A 17,635-nucleotide genomic window follows, 5' to 3' on the forward strand; every position below is an offset into this window, starting at 1 on the left:
GGCCCAACAAAGAAAATAACCGAACACCACTAGCTGTCACCTTCAGCCCCCAACTAAAACCTCTCCAGCGCATCATCAGATATCTACAACCTATCCTGAAAGATGATCCTTTACTCTCACAGATCTTGGGAGACAGACCTGTCCTCGCTTACAGACAACCCCCCAACCTAAAGCAAATACTCACCAGCATCCACACATCACTGAACAAAAACACTGACCCAGGAACCTATCCTTGTAACAAAGCCCGATGCCAACTCTGTCCACATATCTATTCAAGTGACATCATCATAGGACCTAATCACATCAGCCACACCATCAGGGGCTCGTTCACCTGCACATCTACCAATGTGATATATGCCATCATGTGCCAGCAATGCCCCTCTGCCATGTACACTGGCCAAACCGGACAGTCTCTACGCAAAAGAATTAATGGACACAAATCTGACATCAGGAATCATAATACTCAAAAACCAGTGGGAGAACACTTTAACCTGTCTGGTCATTCAATGTCAGACCTGCGGATGGCTATATTACAACAGAAAAACTTCAAAAACAGACTCCAACGAGAGACTGCTGAGCTGGAATTGATATGCAAACTAGACACAATCAACTCAGGATTGAATAAGGACTGGGAATGGCTGAGCCATTACAAACATTGAATCTATCTCCCCTTGTAAGTATTCTCACACTTCTTATCAAACTGTCTGTACTGGGCTATCTTGATTATCACTTTCAAAAGTTTTTTTTCTCTTACTTAATTGGCCTCTCAGAGTTGGTAAGACAACTCCCACCTGTTTATGCTCTCTGTATGTGTGTATATATATCTCCTCAATATTTATTCCACTCTATATGCATCCGAAGAAGTGGGCTGTAGTCCACGAAAGCTTATGCTCTAATAAATTTGTTAGTCTCTAAGGTGCCACAAGTACTCCTGTTCTTTTTGCGGATACAGACTAACACGGCTGCTACTCTGAAACTTCCCTTATGAGAGTTAAGGAAGAAATAGGATCTACAGTGTGATAGTTAACACAAAGGGCAGGAGTGTATGTGACACAGCAATGCACATTACACTTAGGTATGACACTGTGTGTATTCTCTTCTAGACCCTACAAAGAATCCATTGTACTCTGCCCATTTGGTAAAAGCCAATGGATTCCAATTCAGTAATCTAGTACGCAGCTTTTGCCACCAGTGATATCACACCTCTCTAATGCTGCACCCTTTTAGGGGGGGCAATCCAACTCCAAGTAAAGTTAATGGAAAGATGCCCATCAACTTTAATGGGAGTTGGACCCGGCCTCTAATCAGAATATTTGATGCAGCCTTGGCAGTTATCCAGGTCCATATATAATAGCTTTCACATTATCTGTGTTCAAATTCGCTCTTAGTTAATGACACCTATAGGAATACTCATTTATTGTGGCTCCCAGTCTTCTTAAAATATGAGCCTTATCACTGCCCTATGAAGAATGGTGAGGGAACTGTCATCTGTGTACAGAGACTTCCCTGGCCCTTATGGAAGGGTGTGAGAAACCATACAAACTATTCAGTGAATCCACGCAGAAGATGTATTAGCTTTGGCACAGGGGGCCTCCATACTGAGGAATTCCCCTCCACTTAAAAAGCTGAACTGAAGCACTGTTGTTTGAAAGTTGGGGAGGGGTCGGGGCCCCGGGAGACTTGAGGAGACACAGGTCCTCCCCACACACAGCCTTGTGGTCTGGCAGATACTGACACTGCCGTCACAACTGAGTCCAGACCCCTTTCTTTCTCTGTGGGAATGCAAACCAAAAAAAAGTAGAATTCAGAGGAAATACCAGAACAGGAACTCACAATTCTCCTCCCACCAGGGATGCCTTCTACAGATTTTTCCTCTCCCAACCAACCTCTCCACCATATTTTTCAGGAAACCTATTTACATGATGATGAAGCAACTGCAACTCCTTAGCATAACACTACCACATCTGGGCCTGGTCTACACTGGGGGGGTGGGGCAGGGGAGAGAATCAATCTAAGATACACAACTTCAGCTAAGAGAATAGCGTAGCTGAAGTCGACATATCTTAGATCAAATTAAAATGACTTACTTCGCGTCCTCGCAGCGCTGGATCGACGGCCGTGGCTCTTCCGTCGACTTTGCTCCTGCCTCTTGCACTGCTGGAGTTCAGCAGTTGACGGGCGAGTGATCGGGGATCAATTTATCACGTCTACACTACACGCAATAAATCGATCCCTGATAGATAGATCGCTACCCGCCGATCCGGCGCATAGTGTAGAGGTACTCTTACTGAGCTAAAAGCACCCATTAAAGAGGAATTTCCAGTAAATTAATTCTGAAATGGTGCTTCTCTGCCAGAGAGAGCCACCACTTCCATGCCCCATGAGACAAAGTGAGCTTGGAAAAGCAATGCTGAAAAGCACTATGTGTCTGGTTTTTTGCTCATTGTACAAGAAGTCTCCAAAATGACTCTCCTGGTGAAAGGCAGATTTTGAAGTGAGGTTATTTAAAAAAGTTTGCAGTGCATAAATAGCCCTGCCCTAGGACAGAAAAACAATGATCTGAGAAACACCTTTGAGACCTGCTGGCAGTACTTGTGTGGTACAGTAGTTGCACTATCTACAAGTATCAAATATTCAGATAAAACTGATTAGTTCATAAACTTGGTATGTACTGCCAAAGATTTTGTGAATCAAGCCATTAAAAATGTGCTATAGCGAAATTAAGATAAGAATTCACTTCTGCAGATCTTTACATCTTTATTAACACTGAAAACCACTGAATGCCACTTTTGGATACCATAATTTTCTTATAACTGTAGTGTTACTTTCAGCTCTGCCTCAAACTTCAGATACCTCAGGGACACCATTTTTCAAGTACATCTATCAAATACATTAGGTTGAAGTACCGCCAAGTTACTATACCTCCTATTTCAAGCACATGGAGACAATACATGATAATGACATCTCTTACTTCAGCTACATTGGGGCTGCTTTGCCCTTCACTTCAAGTCCACTTCAAATGTCACCAATGTTTTTACAAAGTATATTTACAAAAGGCAAAAAAAGGTTACAATTTTATGAATAATAAAGCCAGCCACTCTTGTAAGTCAGGCCAGGTCAAAAATTAAGTCAACCTATGCTCAGGGGTGTGAAAAACCCACACCCCTCCACGACGTAGTTAAGCAGACCTAACCCCCAGTATAGACAGTGCTAGGTCAACAGGTTGACCTAGCTACCACCTCTCGGTGAGGTGGATTAATTAGGCTGATGGGAGAATCCCTCCCGTTTCTGTAGTGAGTGTCTACACTGATGGGCTGTTGCAGCTGTGCTGCTGTAGCACTTCAAATCTCGCCAAGTCCTCACTTCTCTTCCTTTCTCTGTGTTATCTATAAAAATTATAGCCACATTAATCATGTGCATACATCAGACTGCCATACAAAATATGAAGCTGAAAGCTTCTTCCAGGACTGCCTTACACCTGACAGTTTAGCAGCAGAATTAATTAACAAAACTGTTTCTTGATGTTAAATCACAGTCAACGCTCATGTGGTGCTTGTGACTTCTCAAGAATCTCATGAGCAGAAATTCCAAGGTTTGGAATGCTCAAGAATCTGTAGCAGCAGAATAACTACCTTTAACGCCTTCCAAGCCTTTCTAAAGCCCAAATCAAGAATCAATAAAGATGTGTGTCTTGCTGAGCAGATTATTTGACCTAAACTGGATGTCTCCAAACATATGCCGATTCTACTGATTAAATTATTTTAAATGAAATGTGTATTTTTTTCTGATTAACACTTCAATCTACACATTTCAGATCATGTCCTTATCTATATGTAGATTTGATATAATGGTACAAATCTAAATAAATCAATTCTTCAAAGCATGGTTAAAAAAATTCTTCTATCTGGATTATATATTCAAATAAAATGCATTTATTTAATTGACCACAGAAAGCACTGTGTGTTAAAATATTTCCATGCAAATCCATGGTTTTAAGTGACACAAACACAGATCTGGTAATGAACCTTCATGCTTTAAGAAAATAATATTTTGATGTTTTTGAAATGCTTTCAACTGCTTACATAACCTTTTACAGGATCTAAAATGGGGGCAGGAAGAAATCAGTCATAAACCAGTCTTCTATGCTTTACAGTTGGAATGTTTTCTTATTACAGTCTGGATTTTACCTTCAGTACTTATACTGTGCAATTTGGAATAGCCTCTGTAATAATTTATATTTTGTTCTTCAGAGGATTTGTCAGTTTTACAATGCTAGACACTGGAAACAGTGAGGATTTTCACATCAGCAGATATGTATTCACTTGAGTGCACCTCTCAGTAGGTTTGAAGCTTCAGACATTTCACACTATTCAGAGTCCAGTTATCAAGGGAGTCTATTCTACAGACCATAAAAATCACCTACCTTGACACGGCTCACTGCCTCTTGAGCTTGCATCATTCTTATATTTTTGGAAGGGTTACGTTCTGAGAGCAGCTGTGTAGAACCCAAGTAATTGGCTGCAAAGATGATTCCATCAATGAGATCTTCAGGTTCACAGGGTCCTGGAACTACAGACAGGTATACAATTATTACCTTCCAAAAGGGGGTAGGGCAACAAAAAACTTAATGAAGGGTATTAATACTTGCACAAGTTTTCCTTAATACATTTCTTTCATTACAACAGTCTAATTAAAAGAAGCATTGAAAAGTCCAACACACATTAAACAGCAGACTTATTTCCCAAAATGTTGTCTCAGACACCTAAAAAGCAAATGTGTAGTATTTAAAAATCTGCATAATGTTTTGATCTTGGAATTAGAGAGTAGTTCATTGTAGCATGCTGCCTTGGGAAAAGCACAACAGAGCTCTTCACTATAGTAGGCCAAATACTGCTCTCAAATGCATGCACAAGCTTCCTTCCAATTGATATTAATGTAACATTCATAATATGTTACATGTATTGAGTGTTCTTATCTTTGGGCCAAATTCTGTTCTTCTATTTGGGTTTCTTGGTACCCATATTTGTCAATGGGAATGAAAAAAGTGCACAGATCGCCAAACTCTTTGCCAACTACAGTAGAATCTTGTTAGCTCACACTAATGACAGATACCCATGGGCAACAACTGCATGTTGTGAATCAGCAAGTAAGGAAAAACAAAAACACTTCACGAATCACATTCTAGGGTTGATACAGGTAGGTGTGATGTAGGGGGTCAAATATCTGAGCATCACATCCAATGTACAATATCTGGCAGGTCTGAGACAGAGGTATTTCTTTGCTGTGGTAGATGATGTTAACGCAAAAATGCACAATCAAAACAGCACTTCATTTCATACACCCAAGAACTTTAAAAAGGAACAAAAGCTGCAAGGAGACTCTTTGTGTCTGTGTCACTGATGTTTCCATTTTAAAATAATATATTTCTTATGCACGCCATAACTCTCTAAAGTTACAAAAGTAATTCTGTATGCAAAAATACACAAAGGAATTAGGAGGATGGTGATACAAATGAGCACTTAACATCTATTTTACCAATCATCATCTATGTTAACACCCCCCTGAAAGCTCTTATGCTGAGTATATCGAATTTAGTAAACTGCCTAACATAAGGAAAGAAAAAAATTCAAACACTAAGTAACACTGTGGGCACACCGACAGGCATGTCCTGCTACACACTTATTTGGCAGAGGTAGGAAGGACTCAACAGATATTCGAAGCACACATTTAGCAGAAAAGATCATGTTTCACAGAGAAGGCTGTCTTCACTGGGCCATGAAACAGTAAAGAGATCAGCAACCCTTCATAGGGCTGTAAGTCGGGCAAAAATAGTAGTCAGAAACAGAAGATTTGGAGGACATTTGTGTACTTTGCTTCAAGAGAGGACCACTACTGAACTTCAAAGTCTGGGGACAATGCTACCCACAACAGAAAAGAAGCTGTCTTTATGCTCTCTGGCCATATGATGGACCTGAGTTCAGGAACTGATTCAGACAGACAGCTTCCAGACTCGTACAGATGGTATACACTAATAACTGGGGGAATAAAGAAGTCCAAATAGCCTGCCAAGGATTAACACTAAGGGTAGAGCTGCACAGCACATCAATCACCCCATCCATCTGAAAGAAGGGAAGATGCCAGATGGCAGCTGAAGAGGAGGAAAAAGTGGACAGATTAAAAAAAAAACCTGGAGTCAAAAATGAAGAGAAAATAAGGAAATTTGGAACTTATTTTTGATGAATATTACTCAAATTTAAGCCCCAATCCAGCAAAGCACATATGCACATGTTTAGCTTAATAGATAGACTCACTGACTTCAGTGAGATTCTCAAATTAACTACCATTTTACAAACTGCTTTAGCAACTGCCAGGATAATTTTCCAGGGATGGAAAAAGGAGAGGAGGCGGGACGGAGAGAGAAATAAAGGATGGTATTTATACTGTACTTGTGTTATGCTCGTCTCCTTTATTCAATGGTTAAGTCTTATTTTCAGCCTGATTACATCAACACTAAAGAGGCAGTCACTCCACAATTTTGGCACCAATCCCTTGACTGTAAATACTCTGTGTTCTCCAACAGCTCTACAACGGGAACTTGCTATGAGCCATATCAACATGCCAAGCTGCTAAACCATCTCTCCCAAGTAAACAAATTAATTGTGTGACTGGGGAAAAGGGACATTGAATGGAGATGCTAATTTAATTTAAAAAAAAAAAAAAATTCAACAACAATTTTCTGGTAAAGTGATCTTGCTTACATATATAACCAACTGAACTTGTCTGATGCATGCATGGGCGAGCCCTTGAACAGGAAAAATAAATACCATGCTACTTTGATAGAATGCACAGATGTAGCTACTCGCATCTACTTTAATTAGTGGATACTTCTAATTCCACATTGTCCTAAATTCTAATTTTAAAAAAAATCATCAAACACAAATTGAGTGTGATTAATCCCTTCAATTTCTTCATCAGAAAATGCTGCTGCCTCTTACACTTCTATACAGACCAAACATCTGACTGCTCTAATGTCAGCCTGCTGCAGAAACAAAACAGTCTTTGTAATTCGGTAATCACAGTACATTTAAAAAAAATCAATACTAACAGCCCCACAGTCTCCAGAGATCTAACATTAACTAACCAACATTAACACAAAATGGAGCAATTTGTTCGGTTAGGGAAGACTGCAGTTTCAAACTTCCAAAGGGTAATTATTTACAACAATGGGCCAGATTTTGCTATAGACTAAACTAGTGTAAATCTAGTGCTAATCCACTAACCTCAATTAAATTATTCTGGATCTTCATCAATGTGACCCAAAGCAGAATTTATCTCAGTGTACTGGCGAGAGAATTTTTTTAAAATAATTGAACATATCTTGACAGTACCCTCTAAAAAATTAGAAGGAACCTCAACCAAATCTGTAGGAGTCTACTCATCAAAGAAACTGCATGACCAGTTCCACAGTGGGTCAAGTCATTTACCTAGTATCTCAAGAATCAATTACAGTGGGTGCAGTTCTAAACTACTGAGTGAGTAAGAACAATAGGCAAAAATTCCACAAAGACACCAGATTTTAGATTTGTGATCCCATCTAATGAGCTGATTTCAGCACAGTTTCTCTTTAAGGTGTTCTGGTCCCCTCTACCTGCTTCACCAAAAGGGATATATACTTTACAAAGAACTGATGCATCTCTTTGCTGAAGTGCATATAATGCCTTTTCAGGCCTAGCTTTTTGTCTCATGTATCGTTGTCTCTTCTACAGCACACAACTAAACATATTGGCATAATACTTACAAATCCTCTCCTATACAATCCTTGGCAAGTCAAACAATGACGAGAAGTCTGATCCATAATGCTGCAGGATTTGCAACAAAATATTTTAGAAAAGGAAGTTTCACTTATCTACAAATATAGGCCCACTACCCTGTTTTATTCACACATGCCATCTACTGAATTCAAGGGCGTCTAAGGTGCAGGGTTTGGTTTATCCTTGGCAATATCAAATGCTTTGTAAGTCTCTCCAGGAATAGATTTTTGTCTCCATTTCTGTTCCAAAGTACTGGGAGACTACTTGAAAGGCACTTTACCTTCACAGACATCAGCCTACAGTTCTGCATTTCCTCTGCTATATTTAAAGACATCACTAACACCTCAAGTGGAGCATGGAGCTATAATCCCTGCCCTACTTTAGGTGTCTATGGAATTACTGACTGTTGTAAAAGAAAAAAGAGCCATGAATTCATGTCATGTGTTCCCAGCAGCTTAGTGGCAGTGAACATGACTTTCAGCTAGTTTGTTTTAAAACATATTTATTGTAGAAGTAAATTATTACTTAAAAAGCCCCTTAAATAATTTTATTAATGCTTCAGTAGGGGCAGCAAAGTGTGTCTTAAAATAGCTTTATTTATAAGGTTTTATTTTAAGGATTTTGATTCACCTTAATAAATCTCCTTCATCTTTTCAAAAGAGAAACTTTAGTGGATGACATTGGCAAGATCACTATGCTATCAACAGATGGTGGTTATTACAACCTCAGCAACATTTTTAACATCTTATATATCAAGAGCTTATACAAAGGGGCAGTGGGTAAGGGGAAGCATGCTATGTGGATAAATCTTCCAACAGTTTTCCATCAAGAAGGAAATGGAGATATCCTTCCGATGAGATAACACATCTGTGCAAGTGATGTAGGGAGCATTACTGCAAATTGCAAGGTGTCAAACTGGTTAACCTGAGTGGTCTTTTCTAGATCAATTATAGCTTTTGAAAACGTAACAGTTCACATATATACTTGGCTAAGGTCCCAATTCGGCAAGGCACATAAGCATGTCCTTGACACTAAGCAAGTATATAAGTCCTATGTCTTGTCTACACTGGCAAGTTACTGCACAGTAAAGCAGCTTTCTGCAGTGTAACTCCCGAGGTGTACACACTGCCAAGCCACTTAGTGCATAGAAACTCCTCAGTTGCAGCGTTGCAAAACAACCACCTTGATGAGAGTTGTAAGCCTTACAGTGCAGAGGGTCCAGCGCTGTATTGGCAGTGTAAACACATTACTGCACAGAAAGCAATCAATTGGCCTCCGGAAGTGTCCCATAAAGCAAACCATTAATGTGGAATGCTCGTGCTGTTGAACACAGAGGCTGGTGTGTGTGTGTGTCTGTGTGTCTGTGAGATTGCTGTGCAGAGAGCTGGGGCCGGGGGAGGGAGGCGGGGGCTGATGTCAGGGTTTCCCGCTCCCGCTCCCCCTGCCTCAGGACTGGTTGCTTCCTACCCCTGTCTGAACTTACAAGACAGCGTGCTGACACACTCTCTGTCCCCGAAAACACATTGTCTCTCCTCACAAGGAGCGTCACAAGGAGCACAGTGTGGACACGCAACAGTGGTTTAATTCCAGTGCTTTAATAAAAGTGGTATAACTTGTTGCGCAGAAACTTGCCAGTGTAGACATACCCCTATGACAGTGAAGGCAAGGAATGGGAAAAGAATACACCTCAAAACTGGAGAAAGACAAATTTAGTTTGAAAATAGGTTTGAATTTTATGCTGCCTTGTGATGTTACTGATAAAACAATAATTTCTTTAAAAATATATATGATTTTAAGTGCATACAGTATCTCTTTAAAAAAGGCATTTGATGTCCTGGGTTTTTATTTTGGCAATGTAACATTTAACAATACTATTTCTTTGCTATAGGGTGCAAGTGTCATATAGAATGAGACTCTTCTAGCAATAAACATAAACATATTTAAAAAAACCTCAAAACACAACAATACTGCACTTGGAGGCATGAGTTATTCCATGAAAAATCAGCTGAATTCAAGAGAAGGAATCTGTTACCGATGCAAATCTAATAATAGCAGACCAAATATTCAACAGGCTCCTTTAATTGTGCTTGCAAAAAAGTATGTTTGCACCCACAAGACAGGTAACTGCATGTGCAGACACTTTGCATATGCAACCGTATATAACTGCAAATACTGGCTGCTACCCCAGTTAAGGAGTGCTGCTGAAAATGTGTCCCTAAATAGTTAATTGGATGCAGGCTAGTGCACTAATGTGGTACCTCTGTCAGAGGTCACTGCAGAAACAGGAAAATGTTCAGTGGTTAATGGCAGGGACTGTCTTTTCATTATGTGTGAGTACTATGCCCAGCACAATGGGGTCCTGTGCCTTGTCTCGGGGGCCCAATGCAATACAAATGAATAGCAGTAATAAAACACAGGGCATTTTGGCTTTGGATTCAGAGAGCGATCTGATTAGCCAACATGAACTCCTTCTGTACCATGTACTTTTGTGATGGTACCATACCTACACGACAGTGAAAACCCAATAGACAGTTCATCCTCTCTTGCTATGCTACTAAAGAAAAAAAAATCAGAGGAAACAAATTTTACTAAAACTTAAAAAAATGTGTTTCATGCTATCCTAAAAGCTGTATGGATCCCATTTTCAACACTAGAGCAGTGAACTTTTAAAACTGAAAGAAAAAACAAAATGTTCACTATACCAAAAAAAATGGTTTTTAACTACATATGGAAGCACTGTAAAGTTTTATTTTAGCTTTCTAGCATCTAATTTCTACAGTCTCTCTGCCCTCTCCTCCTTTCCCCTTGTCCACTGCACAATTCTGTTAGTGTTTATTTCCAATGCCAACATTCCTTCTTGATTCTTCTGCCTGAAGGGAAAGTGTTTAATTTACCTCAATTTAGGGCTTGTTAGCCAGTAAATGCCAAGAGTTAAATGTAAGTTCCTTCAGCAGGGGCAGTAGCATAACTCAGGAACCTCTTGATGCCAACTGGCAGAGGGCACAAGGGATGCACAGAGAACCCCTAGATCAGTTATATGCACAATAATTCACTAACGGGTGGCATGTGAGGGGGTCTCCTGAGAGCCAGTAACACATTGGTCATCTAAACCATTATGAAATGTATGTAAGCTGCATATTTAAAGGAGTTATGTACCTTTACTGGAAATTATGTTCTTAAGGTCTGTAAGTTGAAGCAGGTCACCAGAAGGTGACAAACATGTTCCTTTCATATTGGCAAGAGAAACTGACATGTCTGTTGGGTTAGAGGCACATTTAGTATTGTGTACTTCACAATGGAAGCTTCGGCTCTACTAGGATTTTATTTTACAGGTAACACTTTGTTTTCAATATTTCTGCTTGCTATCATTTGAATCTCTGTTCTTTGTTAGAGAATGCACCTCCACATGTATTTCTAAGTGCTGCATGTTAAGTGGCACAGCGGTCCAAGGTGTAACCGGTAAACTGCAGCATACTGTTCCTTTGCAAACGTGAGTCTAATACTTCTGTGAGTGTCCAGAGGATCAGGGGCTGGACATTACAGAGGGACGCTCGGGAGTTAGGGTGTGCCTATCACTACTTGCAGAGGAACAGTAGAGCTTGCATGGGCTGAGAGGGGAGCACTTGTGCTGCCTATTGCTGTGGGTGTCAGGAAGCTGACCTCTGGCAAGCACAGACAAGGCTTCCTCAAGGGAACAGCTGGTGCTAGAGAGGTACCTCACAGCCCTGGATAATCCTGCGAACCATCACGGGTAGCCTTGGAACTTGCCATTTGCACAGTCTCTCAAGGAGGCTACTGAAAACAGAAGCTGCTGCTCAAGCCAGTGAGATCAGGAAGTTGGGAAAAGTCTGCCCAAGAAGTGTATATTTCTAAATGAAAATACATTGTTCTTGGGGAAGGACTGGTCTTAAAAATTGAATTCTTTAAGATCTATGATCTACGGGGGAAGAGAACTGTATGTGTCAGCATAATAGAATTAACAAGTAAAATCCTCTGAAGTCATGCTTGAGATGATATTTCAGCTATCTGCAGGGAAATTAATCTAAACAACATAAAAACCTGAAGAGCTCATCTTTCAGCATTTAAACAGGGCATCCAACCCTTTAGGACCAGGTCTTAATATGCATGTTTGTTCTGACAAGTGGGTATTTTTTCAGTTGAAAACTGTAGTTCCCTTTTGTCTTCTGCAAAGGTGAGTATCATATATTTATTACTTCTGTAATTCAAAACTCACAAGAGGAGGAGTATTGATTGTTTTTTTTTCTTTCCAGTAAAAGATAATCTTTTAATAAAGAAATCATCAAGGTTGTCAGTCTGGAAAAGATCAGGATAAACAGAAAGGATGCAACTAAGTGAACCTTGTACCCACTGTGATCAAAATATGATTGATATGCAAGAAAGTGATTGTGTAGATGACATTCATTCTAAGGGAGATGTTCTAGCTCAACCAGACATCAGGGTTGGATGCAGGAATCACTTGACATTCTGTGTTATACATGAGGTCAGACTAGATCATCATTATAGTCCCTTTTGGTTTTAAAGTCTATTAACGTCGTTTGCCAGTGTTTAAGCTGGTTATGAAAGTGATACCTAAAGCCTTCATTCAGCAAAGTGCTTAAGCCTGATGTGCCTAACTTTAGGCCTAACTTTGAGTAGTCAGACTGAAGTTATGTGCTTAAAGTTAGGCATATGTACAAATATTTTACTGAATCAGGCTAGACATTTTCCCTCATTTAATGGGAACAATGTGAATAATGAAACTAAATTGACCAGCATATTTAAAGATAGCAGCCTCCTGTGTTGAGCCTTCCTGTATCAGCTGTCTGAACATGCATGGAAGCAGTTTCATTACTTCTGATTCAAACTCACATGGATTCAATAAGCTCCAACCAAGATATGAGAACAGATAGACTCTTTGTGAGAAGAAGAGTGAATTACAGTCTGAGACTGACTTGTTCTGCAGAGAAAATTGAAGGACCAGCCAAGTTTGGGATCAAAGTTTAGGCTGAAGTTTACATTGTGTTTTTTACGGATAGCTCGGTTAAGCCGAACCTAAAGAAGGGATAGGTTTGAACATTATTCACTGCATATATGCTCTGTTGAGAACATGGTGAGAACTTTACCGGCTTATACGTAAGGTATATGTTGTGCATAATATATTATACTTATTTCTTACTCAAATTTTACAGTTGCAAAATCTTGGATTTTTTGTGGGTTTTTTAGTATTTTGTTTTATATTACTGTAACCTTAGAATACAGTCAAATTTACTTACCATCAACAAAACTTGGAAACGAAGACACTTTCTTTGTCTGTTGGGAAGTAAAAATAATGCACTGTATAACTATCAAAACAGCAAAATCAAGTTCAGACCATAAAGGATAACTTCTATTATATTTAATATAATGAAAGATCCATTTTTAGACTGAATTCTTAAAAAAATATTTAATTTTCTCTTTATGGTTTTACATGGCTGCTATTTAGACAGTACAATGTTTTTAAATATCATTAATTAATTTCATGGGTCTGTAATTAAAAAAATAAAATACACCTCTACCTCGATATAACGCTGTCCTTGGGAGCCAAAAAATCTTACCGCGTTATATCAAACTTGCTTTGATCCACCGGAGTGCGCAGCCCTGCCCCCCTGGAGCACTGCTTTACCGCGTTATATCCAAATTCGTGTTATATCAGGTTGCGTTATATCAGGGTAGAGGTATACTAAACAAAACTAGAGTCATGGTCTATATTGGAACCCTCTCTGTATTGGTACAGTGCCTAGCATAATCTCTTATCTTAGTTGGGGGTCCTAGATGCTACTTTAATACTACTCAATCGAAGTTCAGTTCATAGACTCCCTTGTTGGCAATGTTATACCAGTTTGAGCATTAAGGTCTCCAATATAGGGGTTAATTTCCCCAATGATGGAAGAGGGCTTTTTGTATGGGCAAGTCTTCATTTACATTACAGGCTACTACTACCATAACTCCCTTGTGCACTTTTGCGATAACAGACCCCTCAGATTTTAAGTCATCATGTCTGGCCCCAAGCACATCCTCGCTGCATTCTTAGACTCCTCCTTTGCTCTATTATTCAGTGCCACTAGCCCATCTCTGATGTCTATCACAGCATCTTTTTCACAGCTGACTGAGCAGGTTCACAGCTCACCACAGAGGCTACTTGTAAGGTTGTGAATCAGTTGGGCCTTCAGCTGTGAACAATGTGATGTGTGGATCAGTTGGTAGGGTTTATTCACAGAGATATTATTCCTACAGGAATTTTAGTAATCCTTTGACACCAAATGCAGCAATTTCACACAAGAAAGAGATGGAGAGGAAACCAGCCACATTCTGATGCTGCCCTTACTTTCCAATGGCCCCCAAAACAAGAATTTCTGAAGTCTCCTTATATCACCTGAACATTTTAGGACTGTGTTTATAAAATGGGCTGTTATAAAAAGTGACTGCTGCCGCTACTGGTTCATGGAAGCTTTGTGAGCCGCAAGAAACATGCAGTCATGGAAGCTGCTATTACTTGAGAGAGAGCGAGAGAGAGATTAGGTCATCCTAATCTCTCTCTCATTTAATGAAATATTTGCTGCCCATGGAGGGGAGAAATTTTGGGGCAGGAGGGAGAATACGGGCCTAAGGTGCTTACCTCTGGTGCATTATTGTTGTCAATTGGTCCATTTAGGTCAGAACGTTGTTGTTTCCTTGGCTGTTCTAAACCATTGCACACCTGTAAGGAATCAGAGAAACACTTTCATTTCTTTTCAACCCTCTCCTAAATAAATCACAAAGACCTCATCAATGTGACCCAAAGCAGAATTTATCTCAGTGTACTGGCGAGAGAATTTTTTTAAAATAATTGAACATATCTTGACAGTACCCTCTAAAAAATTAGAAGGAACCTCAACCAAATCTGTAGGAGTCTACTCATCAAAGAAACTGCATGACCAGTTCCACAGTGGGTCAAGTCATTTACCTAGTATCTCAAGAATCAATTACAGTGGGTGCAGTTCTAAACTACTGAGTGAGTAAGAACAATAGGCAAAAATTCCACAAAGACACCAGATTTTAGATTTGTGATCCCATCTAATGAGCTGATTTCAGCACAGTTTCTCTTTAAGGTGTTCTGGTCCCCTCTACCTGCTTCACCAAAAGGGATATATACTTTACAAAGAACTGATGCATCTCTTTGCTGAAGTGCACATGGAAGCAGCAGTGTGTGTTGCATCACAGTGGGGTGGAGAGGTGGGGTGCCAGGGCCCTGCCTGCTCCAATTCCCATGGCCGGGGGTGGGCCCTGCTGCCCAGTTGCCAGCAGCCCAGGCCCGGGACTGGGAGTGCAACCAGTGCTGCTGGGCCGGGCAAGGGTGGGGATGCTGGTGCTGCCCGAAGGGCCCAAGCTGCTCAACAGGAAGCGGAGCGGCGAGTGGGTGAGTAGAGTCCTGCGCAGTTGTATCTGCATCCGATCCACTATCCGCAAAAATGGTCCCTGGATATCCACATCCAAGATGAAGCGGATACCTGCGGATTTGCAGGGCTGTACTCATCATGGCCCTATGCACAGTGGTGAATTTCATACAATATGCATAAACGAAAGCTAAAATCCCAGCTCCAGGTCACAAAAGCAGTTTAATTTGAGTGTTATAGAAATAAGAAAGAGGGCTTGATTCTATTTTTAGTATCACCTTATTCTGATTTTGTAGGGCTCTCGTCGGCCTGACGCTTGAACATGAAGGGTGTCTCCTACAAGTTGCTGAGTGGCCTCAACACCCTTTGACCACAGTGGGAGTTGGGGGCACTCAATGGCATGCAAAAATCAATAGAGTGGTGAGCGGCCTCACAGAAATGGATATTTCAGATCTGAGAAAGGGAACCATAACTTTGACAGATTCCCTCCCGTCATCCTTTTAAGCCACACAAGTCCTAAGGAGAATGCTGGCATAGTGGCAGCAGGGCTACCGGCCTGCCATGGCAACTCCAAGAGAAAATCCACATCAAGGAACTGCAAAGCATTTCAGATCATTCCCTTCGTAATCCCATTTTTCTCAGGAGCAGAACCCTTCCCCCACTTCTGATATATGCTGTGGAGCCCTGACAGTCTGCTGGTACAAGGGACAACCCTCTTCCTCGGTTGCCAGGCAAGGATTGTTGCAGGGCTATGCAACACGACTCAGATTCAGGTTCTATTCTTAGAAATCTAGAAAACTAAATTGTATTTCTGACTTTGCCACAGATCCTCTGTATAATTTTTAGCAAGTCACTTAATTTCTGTGTCTCGATTTCCCATATGTATAAAGGGAATACTTGCATGCCTCAAAGTGGTGTTGTGAGGCTTCATATTAAGGTTTGTAAACTGTTTTGAGATCTTTGGATTGCAAAATATTGCCAGTTTGTTATTATTTCCAGGTGGCAGTGTGAAAGGTGATTTCTGAACTGCTTAGCCCCTCTCACTGACTGCCTCCATACCAAAATGTAGTTGTAGGCTAGAAAGAGTTTGTATCTTTGAGTCAGGGACAACTTTTTCCCTGGACGGATAATAGTCAGTCAGCAGGGCAAAAACTTGACTCTGTAGTACTACTGTAGGGGACACAAGTTCCTTTAAACTCACTCTTATTAGCTTGATTTTCAGATATGGCAACTCGGTAGGGTATAGTCCAAGACTCCTTCCAAGAAAACATGATAGTCTCAGGAAACAAATGTCTGAACTGCCCACACTATCAAGAGTTCTGGGGGGAGCTTCATAAAGCTCCACGGACGACGTTAGCTAGATACTGTACATAGCTATGATAGTCAAGAAGCTTACTACATTCTCTTAATGTCTATAAATGCTTTTCTGTTTGAGACCAGACAAATTTTATTATGTTGGATGGTTAAACTAATATGGTACAATATGTGCTGATGTGTAGTGAAATACGTTAATATGGGTGAACAAATATCCACAGAGTTAGAACATCACAACTATCAAAGCCAAATCATTTTTAAAATACTGGGATTAGATCAGAAATGCTTTAAGCAGAGGTAATGATATGACTGTAATGGAAATATATCAATTTGTAAAAAAGAATGACAGTAAATATATTGGTTCAAGTATGTGAAAGAGCATTTAAATTTTTTAATTTATTTATTTTAAAAAGACTGTCAGTTCTGATTACTGCACACTTGGCTGAACTGAAAAATGCATCAGCATGTAACAAATGAACTGGGTTAGAATAACACTGAATTGGTTTGGTGAGCATATACTCAGTATAGTAAATTAGATTTGAGATGGCTATATACTCCAAGAAATAAAGCCTAATATAAAAAGAGACAGCTGGACATTAGTTAGTCAGATGTGGCTTTTATACAAAAATCCCCTTTGATGGTAGTTATGCTCAATTTCATATGCAATTCTATACTATCCTAATGTTAGATCTAACTATTTCATCATTTAGATGAGACTTTCATTTTTAAATTATTTATAGTAGTCATTTACTGAAATTGCTGTTTTCAGAAGGGACCTTGGGTTTACTTCATTCCTTTAATGTTTGCGGTCACATATTTATTGTGTATGTTATATGTTAGTTTGTAGAGGCTATGACTGAGATCAGAACCCCATTATGCAGAATCCATAACCTGCAGAGATCCTTTATGCCACCTCTCTATTCAATATATTACCTGCACTCATAAATGTGTCTTTATTTACTACTTAGCCTCTATGCATGAAGACTACAGTTTTTCCAGTGACTCCTTTAAATAATTATGAGTCCCACTCCACAGTTTTATTTACACAGGATGTTGGGTGCAAATGATTCAGTTTGATTAACTGTCATGTTCCATGTC

General features: G+C 39.9%; 1 protein-coding gene across 27 annotated transcripts in view; it reads right to left on the reverse strand.

The window, feature by feature from the left end:
• Window positions 1-17,635, reverse strand: part of APBA2 (amyloid beta precursor protein binding family A member 2) — a 304,744-nt gene that overhangs the window by 139,280 nt on the left and 147,829 nt on the right. For all 27 annotated transcript variants that reach the window (XR_010590740.1, XR_010590738.1, XR_010590741.1 and 24 more), the window contains 3 exons: window positions 14,467-14,547; window positions 13,085-13,121; window positions 4,424-4,569 (listed from right to left, as the gene is read on the reverse strand). Coding sequence is in view for 22 of the 27 variants with exons in the window: in XM_065558317.1 (XP_065414389.1) it covers window positions 4,424-4,569; window positions 13,085-13,121; window positions 14,467-14,547 (264 nt within the window). In the remaining 5 variants the exon portion in view is untranslated. The remainder of the gene's footprint in view (window positions 1-4,423; window positions 4,570-13,084; window positions 13,122-14,466; window positions 14,548-17,635) is intronic.

Source organism: Chrysemys picta, chromosome 10 (genome assembly GCF_011386835.1).
Source record: "Chrysemys picta bellii isolate R12L10 chromosome 10, ASM1138683v2, whole genome shotgun sequence".
Classification (NCBI taxonomy): Eukaryota; Metazoa; Chordata; order Testudines; family Emydidae; genus Chrysemys; species Chrysemys picta.